This window comes from Indicator indicator, chromosome 1 (genome assembly GCF_027791375.1).
Source record: "Indicator indicator isolate 239-I01 chromosome 1, UM_Iind_1.1, whole genome shotgun sequence".
NCBI lineage: Eukaryota > Metazoa > Chordata > Aves > Piciformes > Indicatoridae > Indicator > Indicator indicator.
The window spans coordinates 57,522,357-57,535,326 of NC_072010.1; the positions used below are offsets into that span (position 1 = coordinate 57,522,357).

The following is a 12,970-nucleotide window of genomic DNA, read 5'->3' on the forward strand; positions in this document are numbered from 1 at the left end:
AAAAAAAATCTGACTGAATGGGCTGCAAAATGGAAGGTGGGTGTGACATACTGTTGTACACACAGTATTGATTAACTGCAGCAGATGGGAGCAACTTTGAGGAGGAGGGAAACAGAATGTGTCTGAAGCGGCTGCAAAATTAGAGGAAGACAAATGTTTCATAGCCCCATGTGATGGAATACATGCTCGTGTTCAAACAAGCAAACAAAACCATTTTTCAAATTTTGCCCCAAAGCTTACAGTTTGGTGCATGGGCTTGAGGAAGAAGCTTGTGCTTAGCTGTCATGGGAAAGGCACCTGAGCACCATAGTGGGAAAGAGGGATGAGTTCTGCTGAATTAGTGCTATCCTCCCAGTGATCCCCGACCCTTGCCCCATACACAAGACACGGCAGCACTGGGATGGCTTCATTTGTTCAGTTGACATCCAACAGCTACTTACTTGATTGTGGTGAAGGGAGGAATCCTTGGACTTCTCACATATCATGTAGTAAGAGGAGAAGGGAGGAATGCGTGGAAGATAACATAGTGGGAACCATGAAACCATGGTACAGCTTGCAGGAAACTTACTTGCTTCTCTGCTTTCTTCCCAGCTGTCTGCACCTTTTGGATTGCCCAAATAATTAAGATGTAATATAATGTTTTAATAAATTTTCTTAAAATTCTTCATAGCTGAGATTGGAGATTTTGATGAAACCATAGATCGTGAACACTTAGCGAAGAACAAATATATACCTCAACAAGAAGCACTAGAAGACAAAATCATGGAATTTCACCGTAACCACATGTAAGACTTTTTTGTTCTTGTCATTGGCCTTCTTTCCCTTCAGAGTAATTCTAACTGTAAATATATCCTAGATCATAAGTACAAAAGAGATTTGGACTTCTGAGTTTCTCAGCAAATGTTCAAGCCTATGAATTTCCTGAAGGCACTCCTGCCTTTCTCCTGTCATTCTAACAAGGTGTTTAAAGAGCAATTGATTTTGATATTCATTCAAGCATGCCATTATTTTACAGTCTTATTTCATACGAAATGCTTCACTGCTGATTTTGTGCATGCAGGTTTGATTGCCAATGATAACTGCTTAGTCAGGCACTTCCCACAACAGTCTTTTTGAATTCAAGGACATCAAATGTTACCTTTTCACCCTTCCATGCTGTACTTGGAGATAGGTGAAGAAGATGTTCCGTGATAGTTTTAAGAAAAGCACAAAGTGCTTGCAGACTTAGGGATTTGTGGGAATAGGATTCAAGATGATGCAAATTGTTATGCTAAGGCCTGGAGAAAAAAGTCCTAGTAAGACGATGGTTAAAAGAACTATGAGTAAGGTATAAAAAGGTGAGGGGCTTGCTGTCAAGAACACTTCAAAACTTGAACAGTTTTGATTTGAGCTACACTGAATTAAATATGAGTGGTAGGGAATTTTATAGCAGTAATTATCAAGGTTTTTGCATAATTGCATCATGATTAATTTAGTGCTTATGAGTTCCCAACATTTGTATCAAGGCTTTCATGTCTTCTGTTTTACTTCCTTTTGGCATTGCATTCACTTCTAGAATGAACAACATTCTTACATTCATGGTGTTTTTTAGGAAAACAGCATGCTTTTCCAATGGAAAATACAGTTAGTGAATTCTGTTCAGTTAATGGTTCAAAACCTAGTTATATCAAGTGTCTCAGAACTGGAGCAATCAAAATTTCTAATAGACTGTAAAATGTGTGATTTTTTTGGTATTGATTTAGACTGAGATGAAGTTGTTGTTCAAAGTGGTATAGGGACATAGGAAAAACACAGAGATACTGTGTGTCTGGCAAGTTTTAGTCTCTTTGATGAAATGTCTCTTTCCTCCCTTCTCCAGAGGACCTGTTGATCTGTATTAAAAAGGTGTGAAGAATTTGTGTGTCTTCTCTGTCTTGTTTCTCAAGGGGACAGACACCAGCAGAGTCTGATTTCCAGCTTTTGGAGATTGCCCGTCGACTGGAGATGTATGGAATACGCTTGCATCCAGCCAAGGACAGGGAAGGGACAAAAATCAACCTGGCTGTTGCCAACACAGGCATTCTGGTGTTTCAGGTTAGAGCTGCTCAGGACATGACTTTGTACTTTAGAAACTGGAGAGATTTCTTAGAGCAATAAGAATTAAGAACCTCAGCCACGTCTAGAAGAATTCAGTTGGAAAAATTCAGGAGCTTACAGATTTTTTGCAACAATGACTGTTTAAGAACAGCTTTTATAGCTGCCTTAGGCCCTTCATTTCAAGGAACTCTTACCTTAATTGCATGCACAGGGTAGAAATTTATCTGCAGCAACAATGTGCTAGTCAAGGTGCAAACTGATCCACAGGCCACAATTTGCAAACTGGTCATGCTGACACCTCCTGCATACAGGAGCAGGTAGGTCTTGCAGGCATGATGCATACAAAATGAGTGTGAAGCAGGGACAAATAAAGCAACAGACCTGAGTACCTGGAGAAGGATGTGGGTAGTGAATGTAAGCTCCCTGTAGCATTGCTTTGTCAGAGTTTTTACAATTTTCACAAGCAGCATTGGCCATGCTAACTTTGCTGAATGCATGAATCTTACTTCTTTCCTTAAAAGATCCTGTTGTGGTTTTAGGCCCAGATAGCAGCCAAGACCCACACAGCCGCTCACACAGCTGCTCTCCCCATCCGGTGGTGGGATGGGAAAAAAAAATCAGGAGAAAAAGGCAAAACCTCATGGGTTGAGATAAGGCGAATTTAATAGAACAGGACAAAGAAAGAAAAAAATAATCAGGAGTAATGAAATAGTATATAAAAGTCAGCAATACCAAATCCAGTACTGACCTTGATGGCCACCTGATCCTAGATTTAGTGTCATGCTGCTGCTGCCTGCTCAAAACACTCCCCCCTACCCTGACAGGTCCTCCACATATCTAGCAGGCATGATGTCAGTATGGCATCAAATACCACATTGTTTGGTACTGCTGCCTATCTTCATTGTGGTCTCTCCCAGCTTCTGGGGGGGGCACAATAATTAAACCTGTTCTGGCAAACCCAGGACAGATCCAAAGTATCTTTCTTCTACTTCTTGCCTCTTCTCTCCTTCAAGCATTTCATAGTGCGAGAGCCTTAAGTTCATCTTTTTGTTTTTGGATATAAACTGAAATATGAAGATGTCATTAGAATGACCTGAAGGAAAATAAAGATTCATTCACAAACAGTACTCAGACAGACTTATTTTGAAACCTGACATTTATTTAGAAATCTGTGCCAGTGCTGCTGAGTATTCTAAGGGAGATTGTCATTCTTAGACAGCAGGTTGACTTAGCAGAGATATCATGATGTCACTACTCCTACAGCAGTCTGGTGCTGGTGCCCAAATCAGCATAGATTTCTGCATTTAACAATCCTGTAATAGCTCTCTGAAAGTTCTGTGCTGTGAGAATGCTTGTATTAAAGTCTTTACTGAACAAACTGCTGTAATGAATCTTTTTAAAAATGCTTTCCATACCTTCTAACAGATTAAGAGCAAGTCTCTTCTAGAGACCTCTAGAAAGGGAGGAGAGGCTAATGATGCAGCAGTTGGGAATTGTAGTATTTTGGAGGTAATTTTTTTCAGGGTTTCTGTTTGTTTCTGGTTGCTTTATTTTTGTGGAAAGCATATTGTTACTCTTCAGAGACAAGTAATTTATTCGGGTCCCTTGCTCCCTATGAAAGGTCAAAATCATCCCAATATTTTGTATTTCCAATAAAAAACTTTCAGTTGCTGGATTGGTTTTTCCCCCTGTTAAGTAGACAAAGAGGAAGGAAATGACCCCATCAAAGTGAGGTGACATGTTGTGTGTCTGGATTCTCTGCATTCTGTGTTGCTGTTGGAAAGAGGAGGAGGCAACTCTGAGAGGGTGGCTTCGTCCACTGAAGATCTGAGTCTGTATAGTGGAACAAAATACCATCATGCAGGCAAAAGCTGGGACACTGTTTTGTGCAGTGGTACTGGATCAGATACTCTCCATTCAACTCAATGTCCCTAGTCCTGTAAATATCCAAGAGTTTACGCAAAAGTGCATGCGTTTAGTCACAGCACCAGATGCTTATGATTTGCATTATCAGATGAATGATAAGAAATGCTGTAATCTCAAGCAAAATTTATTGATTATTAATATGTTACAAGCCTTCTTTAGTGGCTTAGATTTCTCCATTGAGATCTGGAATGCTTAAACTCCGCCGGTTTTTTGCCTGTAGGGTCATACCAAGATCAATGCCTTCAACTGGGCTAAGGTTCGAAAGCTGAGCTTCAAGAGGAAACGCTTTCTTATAAAACTACGGCCTGATGTGAATGTAAGTCCTTGTCAGGAGTTGATGAAGTTGACAAAAGGTTATTTGGTAAATTTCTACTCACAGATCAAACATCTGTTTTTATCTTCTTGAGACTGTTACTTGCCTATATTCACTGTTGGTACAGCATGCCTCAACTTGGCATCTCAGGTGAGCAGTTCTAACAAAGGAAACACAAACCCAATATCACAGTGTCATCGTCTGGCTGTCACTTTGGTACTATATTATTAGTTCTTAAGTTGCAGCATGTAAACCACCCCTTCTTATTAGTGTTAAGACCACTGTTTTATCTCTGTCATAATTACCAACAAAAGGAAATTGGAGTAATAGCTCTGATACTGCAAGGCAAATCAGTAATGTCTCAAAGTGGCAAGGGGCTTGTTAAGCCTGAAAGGACAATCAATGAATTGGGAAAAGCTTTTTTTTCCTGCAGCACAGTGCGTGCTTTATTAATGCATCTCTGTAAGGTATGTTGCTTGTTTGCTTACGTTGCAAATGCCATCTCAATTTTCAGAGTTCATTCCAGGACACCTTGGAATTCCTTATGGCCAGTCGAGATTTTTGCAAGTCTTTCTGGAAGATTTGTGTGGAGCATCATGCCTTTTTCAGGCTTTTTGAGGAACCTAAACCAAAGCCTAAACCTGTTCTTTTTTCTAGAGGTTCATCATTTAGGTTCAGGTAAGACCTGCACTCTTCTTTCCACCTTTTTGCCTCCTGATTTCAAAGTCACACCCAGAATAATCAAGGATTAAAACTATTGTTTTCAGCTCCCCTTTTAAAACTTGTAGTTAGCTCTTCTATATTTTCCATTGCATCTTCTCAGCCAACATTAATGTTATAGTAGCTTTTATAACATAGCTTTCTGAAGGTAAGACAGAAAGTAGCTAGGTTCCAGATGATTTGACATAAGAAAATCCATCTGTGTCCTAAGCAACACTAGCTAGGAACTTTTTGGCACTCTTTGGATTGTCTGCTTTTAAGATTGGATCTTTCCTCTGTATCAGAGTAGAGATTTTTATTTTCATTGCATGAGACTTTGGTAAATCCATCCTATGCAGTTAAAAGCAAAGGCTTGTCTTTATGCTTACAAAGGATTTATGTGAGAAGACCACTTACGCCAAGACCAGGTCTACCCAAGATATTGTTAGAGCTGTAGAAAAGTTTTTAATAGTTGAGGGCATTTGTGGTTTGTTTTTTTCTTATACTGGCAAAAGCCTCATTGTAGATATTGTTCTTTGTATGCTAGGGGGGAAATCCTTTTATTCACAGAGTTGGTTTTGTTTGCAAAGGTGGTACAAGCTGAACAGCCAGAAGCTGTCTTTGCTGAGATAAACTGTACACTCTAGTTACCTTGCACAAGAATATAGTAGATATGGCCATTCTAACTCCCTTCCCACTTTGTTTCCTGCCTGCAAAGTAAGTAACTGAGATGAAAAGGCCTATGTTAGGGTAAACATGGTCTAACTTGTTAAGTTTCTGGCTGAGCAAATAGAAGAGCGTAGGCGCTTTCAACTTATCTCCTGATTTGGAGAGCAGGTTTTGGCTACCACCTTCATTCACTGTGATCTGTGCTTCATACATGTAGTAACTTTTTCCAGGCTTTGTGGTAATTCAGTTAGTTGAAAATTTCTAATGAATGGGAAAGATATGGTTCTCTGTTGAGCCTTTTTGAGGCACAGGTTCCCTCAGTTCGCCTTGGAGATTGTAACTTTTCACATCAGGAATTGTGCTTTCCCACTACTTTTTCACAGCCTGTAGCAGAAGGAGAGAAGGATTTCCAATATAAATCTCTGCAGAAAATGTATATATGTGTAGTTGATGTGTTTAATAATAGAAACTGAGTCATGGAATGCATTTCAGTGGTTTTCATCTTGGTTTCAGGGTTTGCTGATAAGGCTGGAATTTGACTCAAAATTATTCAATGATGTTTTTTGTTCATGACAAGAAAACATAAACCCTGCTTTGGTTTCTATTGTGGTGCCTTCCCAGTAATGTAGTGCCCTATAAAGGGCACACAGCTGAATTCAAGCAATTCTGAAATGGCATCAAAAAGTTGTTCTGTAGCAAAAGAGGCTAGTAACAAGCAAAATTATAAAAATTTGTATGTGTCTGACCAGGTCCCCTTCCTTATGATTTTATATGAGTTTCTGCTGATAGTGACAATTACTTTTCTTGTTACTGAGACTTCATCTGTAGGCCACATACATGTTTATGATGACCAGGTGCTATATTGATTAAATATTTGAACTTTCTTCCAGTGGTCGGACTCAGAAGCAAGTTCTTGACTATGTTAAAGAAGGAGGGCACAAAAAGGTGCAGTTTGAAAGGTGAGAGGAAACAAATCAACTATCCAAATGTTTTAATTAAAGTAATGATTTCCAGTAAGTTATAATCTTAAGATCTTGGCACTGTCTAATAGATTAAACCCTGAGAACAGGTTAACCTGTCTGTTTCCCCAACACAGAAGTGAGGGAAAAACACAAAACAATTCTGGGTTGAGACAAAGAGACTGAGATAAGAGTTTAATATAAATAAGACAACATAAATGCAATGACCTTAGCCTATTTGCAGAAAAAGCATGGCAGAAATCAGCAGCAAGCAGAAAGCCAGCAAGATAAAGACCCAAGCCAAGGAGCTAGTCCCCCATCCTTCCCTGTCCTGCTGCCATCACAGCACTAGAGAGCCAACACCCAAAACTCCAGAACCCAAAGCAGCACAGGAACCCACAGCAGAACCGGGAGCCTCTCATGTTACAATGTGAACTTCAAGCCCCACAATACTTTGCTCCAGCCAGCACTTTCGTTTTGAAGCTGGCATGAGGCAGGATGGTTTTAAATAACAGCAGCAAATGTTCCACTTAACCCATGACACAGTGGTCCAATTAAAAAATTCTTTCTTTGATAGTTTGACAATTTATCGCTTGTATAATATCCCCTTGGTCCTGAATGTTTTGGTGAAAGTCAGCATAACTTATAGTCAACTTAAAATCAATAGTCTTCAATCTGTTTTTCAGCAGTGAGTGTCCGACCATGACAGGTAACTTCCTCCCATGTTCGTTTGCACCCTCTTTGGTGGGATGTGGTTAATGTGTGTGAACAGACTTACTCACCTCGGAACAAAACTGTGAAAGTGACCAGGAATAGGTATAGCCAACTTCAAGAGGTCTCTGGGGAGAACTTACTGGGGCCTGTCCTATCTGAACTGGCCATATTGCTTATGGTGGGCTGACAAGACTGTGACAGCAGTTCATTGCTTATGACCCATGTTCTGGTGACAGACCATTCTTGTTTCAGGGCCTCTTCGTTTTCTTACAATGCTCTGTTTGCAACATGTAGCGCATTTAAATTTTACAGAAAGGTGAAATGTTAATCTGTTTTGGATGAAAGCTGCTGTTAAAAGGTTTTGTTTTAAAAAGGCATGTCTGTTGATCCCTATTCATGATAAAAACAAAACAAACTGAAATGGCTTCTTATTGTGACTTTTGTTTTATCTCCAGGAAACACAGCAAGATTCATTCCATCAGGAGTCTGACTGCACAGCCTTCAGAACAGCATACAGAGGTGCCAAAACAAGTCAGTGATATTGATGAAACCCTGGATCACGCCTTTTAAACTTTTGTTTTTAGAGTACCCTCCATTAACTGCAGCTTTGAAACTCTAGGAGCATAGTTTTCTACTCACTTTAACTAGGAGCCAAGGAGCCCTGGGTGTCATAAATTTTAGGTTCTGCAAGTGGAACAAGTTGATTTCCACCATGGAACGGCATTGCTTCAAGACAGCCAGACAAATGTAAATAGTGAGCTTGTCCGAGCTGTACCAAGGACCATCTGAAAGGTTGCAATCCACAGTGTTACTGCTGGGCTCCTAGAATGTTACTGTTTATTGCATCTGGAAAAATTCTCTTCCTTCACTGGGGAGTCTTGTTTGCCCATGGCGACGCTTTTGTCCTGTTAACTAGGGAACAGAAGAATTACTTCTTCAGAAAAATTACAGCTCTAGATTTTAAGCCAATATCTCTGGTAGATAAACCTAATGTGGTTTATGTTAATATTAATACCTGTTATGTGATTGCAAATCCAATAGTGACAAGGTTGCAGCAGCTACATATTCCCAGGTCCAGCTAGTAATAAGGCTGAGCATGTATTCACTACAGGCACCTGTGTAAATGCACATATTCAATATATATATACACAAATACATACACAGCCAGCCATGCAGGTAAACACAAACACAGAACAACACTCCCAGAGGTGCATACAGTGCCAGTGGCCTCACCTTGTTCCACTCTTTGGCTGATCAGGATGAACGTTCATTAGTGAAAAAAATGTATACACACCTACAATGTGGATTCTTCCTGCAACTGCTCTTAGACACTCAGCCCATCCCGTAGTGGGCAACTGGATCTCCAGGTCTCTCAGTGGATGGTGCCTGGACTTACAAGTCCCCAAGGCTCACAGCCCCACTCCAATTGCTAATACTCAGATCTTACAGAAACAGGCACGCACACACACACTGTGGGTTTCTCCAGTAATCCATCTAAAACATTGAGTCTATCCAGTAGCTGACACTTGGATCCTCTGGTTCCCAGTTATTTCATGTACAGAGGCACATGTGCAGTAGTGTCTCTCCAATAGCCAGTACAGATGTAGGACACTGCCAGCAGTTGACCCTCAGGCACCATGGTCTTTCCAGTGTCTGGGCTGATTTATGGCTGCTCTAGTTGGCTCCCAACTCTCTTACCCTACTTATCAGTTAATCCAGTTTAATGTTTGCTTGCAATTACACATTGACCTAACCACCAATATGTATGTCCTCTGGTCTCTTCAGCTGGTGGTGTCCCAGATACACCTAGACCTTAGGCTGAGATGGCTGTCCTGGAACAGCTCCCAGAGGACCTGGTTAGAGAGCGACATTTTCCTGACTACATTATTTGGGTTTCTCCTGCCAATGTTTCTCTGTACTCATCCATGTTTGTGGAAGCAAACCTTTAATCACAGGTTAGGTAGAGCTTAATGGCAGGAGCAAGCTACTAGGTTAATATATGTAAGAATGCTACCTAAACCTTCGCCTTCCTTTTATTGTTTCCTTTTGATATCCACAGGCTCTCTCATTTCTGCAAATCTAAGAACTTCGGAGAATTCTGTTGTAAATGCATTTCAAATATCTTTTAGCCTTTTAATATTACTAAGACAAGCACATGTAGATGGAGCATAGCTACTGGGCAGATTTGACATTCTTATGTGTGGAGAAATGCCAGCCCATGAATTAGTGGCAGATACGCTCCAGGGACTGATTTTGGGTGCTCAAAAGCCCATACATGGCTTTTTGTAGTGTGTATAAGTAGGCTGTGCACACTTTGTCTTACGTGTTTATCTTTTCTTCCACCTTCTTAAAACAGTGTAAATGGGTTGATATTCTTAAGTGTTGATGGCTGCCTTAGGGCATGGAAGCAGCTCAAATACACGTTTTAAATATCACCACATTCTGTCTGCCTTCTCTTCCCTTGCTTAGCTTACATATTTTTCTGTTCTTCAAGATCAGAGACCTCTTTTTTCTTTCTCTCCTTTTTTATTTTTAATTTTAATTCATTTGGAAGCTCAGGTTACCTCTTTGCTTTCAAGAAACCCCTATCTTGCTGCAGATGCGGTGCAAATTCTGGTGTGTAATTACATGTAGCCTTTTTTCCTCTGATTCCCTTCCCTTCTCAACCTCTCCCCTTCCACCCCTCCCTCCCCCTTTGTCTCCCCTTTGTCTCCCCTCTTTTATCTTTCCAGAGCACTAGCTTGGCCCATGGAGACGACAATGATATTGCAGCAGTACAGAGTTCCCGACAAGAAAAGGAATTGAAAGCTTCCACAGAAGACACTGGACAGCACAAGAGCCCTTCCTTGAAGAAGAGCCCAAAGGAAGTCAAAAAGGTGGACGGAGCAGTGGTCTCAACAGTGGAGGAAGAAGAGGAAGCTGCTAAGGACAGGATGCAGCAGAACAGACCTCAATCCCAGCAACCAAGCACAGGTCCAGCTTCCAGGGCTGCTCATGGCAGCAGCACCTCCATTCCTTTCATTGACTGCAGTGATGTAGATAGCGAGTATGATCTCCTCAGAGGACAAATAACCCGGTCATATTCCCAAACAAATGACAACTATGAGGGTGATCTGACCAGTGGTGCCTATATTCACTACAGAGATGAAAATCGCAATAGAACTAGATATAGGGATTCCTCAGCCTCTCTAAAGTCTTCCCAGTATCTCTCAGAAGAGTACCTTGATGATAATGCAGCTAATGTCTCCTTCTACACTGGGGGAAGCCCCAGGATGCCAAGGCACAGCTCATTGGTTGATGAAATGTTTAGAGGGCCAGGGAGCCGTAGTCCGCTGGCCACTCCATTGCCTCCCAGTAGCAAAGGGTCAAGCCCTAACATGAGCCTGAGTAGAACTGGCTCTCAGGGCTATGTCTCAGAAAATGGTAATGACTGCAGGGTGAGGACTGGGGAAGAGGATAGCCATGCCAGTAGCTGCCATGGCTATTGCAGATATTCTCCAGGTTCTCAACGGTCTCATGCACAGAAAATCCAAAATCTCTGTAATAAATCTGTTACAGATCCATTTATTTTAAGTCAGATATCCTCCACACCTGGGCAGGAGTATAAATCAGAAAGATACTGTAAAGGAGGTGGGATGACTAAGATGTCTTCTCCAGAAAGCAAGATGATGCCCAATGGTATTCCAGTTGGGGCACAGTCAAAGCAGAGCCCAGTCATGCAGTCACTTCATGCCAGTGGTGTGATGGATCACATGGCTGCAATCCAGATGATGGAAGGCTCCACCAGCAGTGGGACAGAGTCTAGTGACTCTGACTCCGAAATCATTAACCCCTTCACTCACCCCCTGGTGTTTGGAAATCCCATTGTGCTGAGTTCCTCTCCCATGCCTAGAAATAAGTACTCCTTTGGAAGCCTTCAGCTTGAGGAGGAGGTAGAGGAGGATGTGTCCGTTGGCCTCAGTGATGAAGATGGTATGCAGGTCTTCAGCTGCTAGAGACTGGAGCATATGAAACCAATGGATACTGTGATTGTTCATTAGAGTGATTGCATCTTCTGGTGCTCATGGAGAGTGGCTGGTACTTATTTCAGCACATGGGCTATTTCAAATATTGTTGTACTGAGCCGCCAGAGGGGAAGGATGCTAGAAGTACAGTAATAAAGCTAAGTCTCCATGGAGTTTAACAGTAATGCATCTCCTCTGAAAGAAAAGAGGAGAGAAAAATTATTGCTGAGTTAGGTACCTTTGTACAAGTTTATGCACTTACCTGTTCTTTGTGTGAAGTCATGTTGTAGGCATATACATTGTAGCTTCTTTGACACTTGACTAGTTATTTCAACAAAGCAAACAAAAATGAAATTAAGTAGGTACCTTGTGCTTTTTTGTATGTATATTGCTATCTTATTTTTTTTCTCTCTCTCATATAAAGAGAGCAGTTTATGAGTGCCTCAGCAGATTTAGGGGAAAAAAATTAAACTTACGGCCAAATGCAGGCAGCTTGATAGTCAAGAACAAGATTTGCTGAAATCTTGAGTTATACTGGAAAATATTTTCATGGCAAGAATGTGTTTGGTCTACTCATCTTCATAACCCATTTTATAAATTTAATTGATGAAATGAGGATGCAAATTAGGCAAGGCATGTGTATAGTATTGGCCTTTTTTTCCTTTTTTTTCTCAGTGAATTCAACAGGCCAATTTGGTCATGGAGACTTTAGAACTCCAAACTCTTGCTTAGGCAAGAAAGAGAACAAGATGAAAATATAGTTCAAATGAAAAAAAATATATTGAAACAGCTCTAATGAAGAGTAGTATGAGAATTACTTGCAAGGCAATCCTTTCTATCCGTTATCAATGTGGCAAAAAGATTAATTGCAAGAGATTTTTTTTTCCCCTTATTCTTTCAGTGGAATTATCGTGGAGACATCAAAGTTCTGTTGTGGGTGATTTTTGATCGGGGGGGTTAGAGATGGTGGCTGTTTCATTTTATTTTTTGCTTTGATCATGAAAAATCTTTTATCTGTACAGGACCCAATTAGTCTATCACAGGCTATTTTTTTAATAGTGTCACCTCATAAATTTTTCATCCCCTGACACAGAGAATGATGAGACTGTTGTCCAGGCTGATTGTCTTCTGTACTGTACATAGAGTAGTGAGATTTGCAGAACAACAGAGATTATGTCTTTGTAAACTTCCTGTTCACAGGCTAAAAGTATTGAAAATTAAGGTTGTATCCTAATAAAATCCGATTCTAGTTTTTCTGACTTAATTAAGAAAATCCAGATGAAAGGTGTCCTGTATGAAAAGTGTCCTGCAGTTATTAGAGCTGAGAGACAAGATGTGCTCTTTAACACTGGCCTTAATTTTAACTTTTATATATTTCTCTTGTGGGGGAAGGGAACCGAACCTGAGAATTTTAGATGATGAACAACAGCATTGACAGTACTGCAGGTCACTTGCAGCTATCTGCATCACGCAGTACATGCATGCAGCAACAGTGGATCCACCCACATATGTAAGTTACAGGACTTTGTAAATCTAGACATTATAAAATTTTCAAGATTGTTTTTACAAAAATAATTAAATTAGTCTTTTTAAAATTTTTCTAATGCCTT

At 40.6% G+C, this 12,970-nt stretch overlaps 1 protein-coding gene across 1 annotated transcript in view; it reads left to right on the forward strand.

Moving 5' to 3' along the window:
• FARP1 (FERM, ARH/RhoGEF and pleckstrin domain protein 1) overlaps positions 1-12,970 on the forward strand; it is a 225,575-nt gene that overhangs the window by 165,686 nt on the left and 46,919 nt on the right. The window contains exons 7-13 of the mRNA XM_054389576.1: positions 671-785; positions 1,926-2,073; positions 4,223-4,318; positions 4,830-4,993; positions 6,574-6,642; positions 7,812-7,887; positions 10,089-10,329. Coding sequence (XP_054245551.1) covers positions 671-785; positions 1,926-2,073; positions 4,223-4,318; positions 4,830-4,993; positions 6,574-6,642; positions 7,812-7,887; positions 10,089-10,329 — 909 coding nt within the window. The remainder of the gene's footprint in view (positions 1-670; positions 786-1,925; positions 2,074-4,222; positions 4,319-4,829; positions 4,994-6,573; positions 6,643-7,811; positions 7,888-10,088; positions 10,330-12,970) is intronic.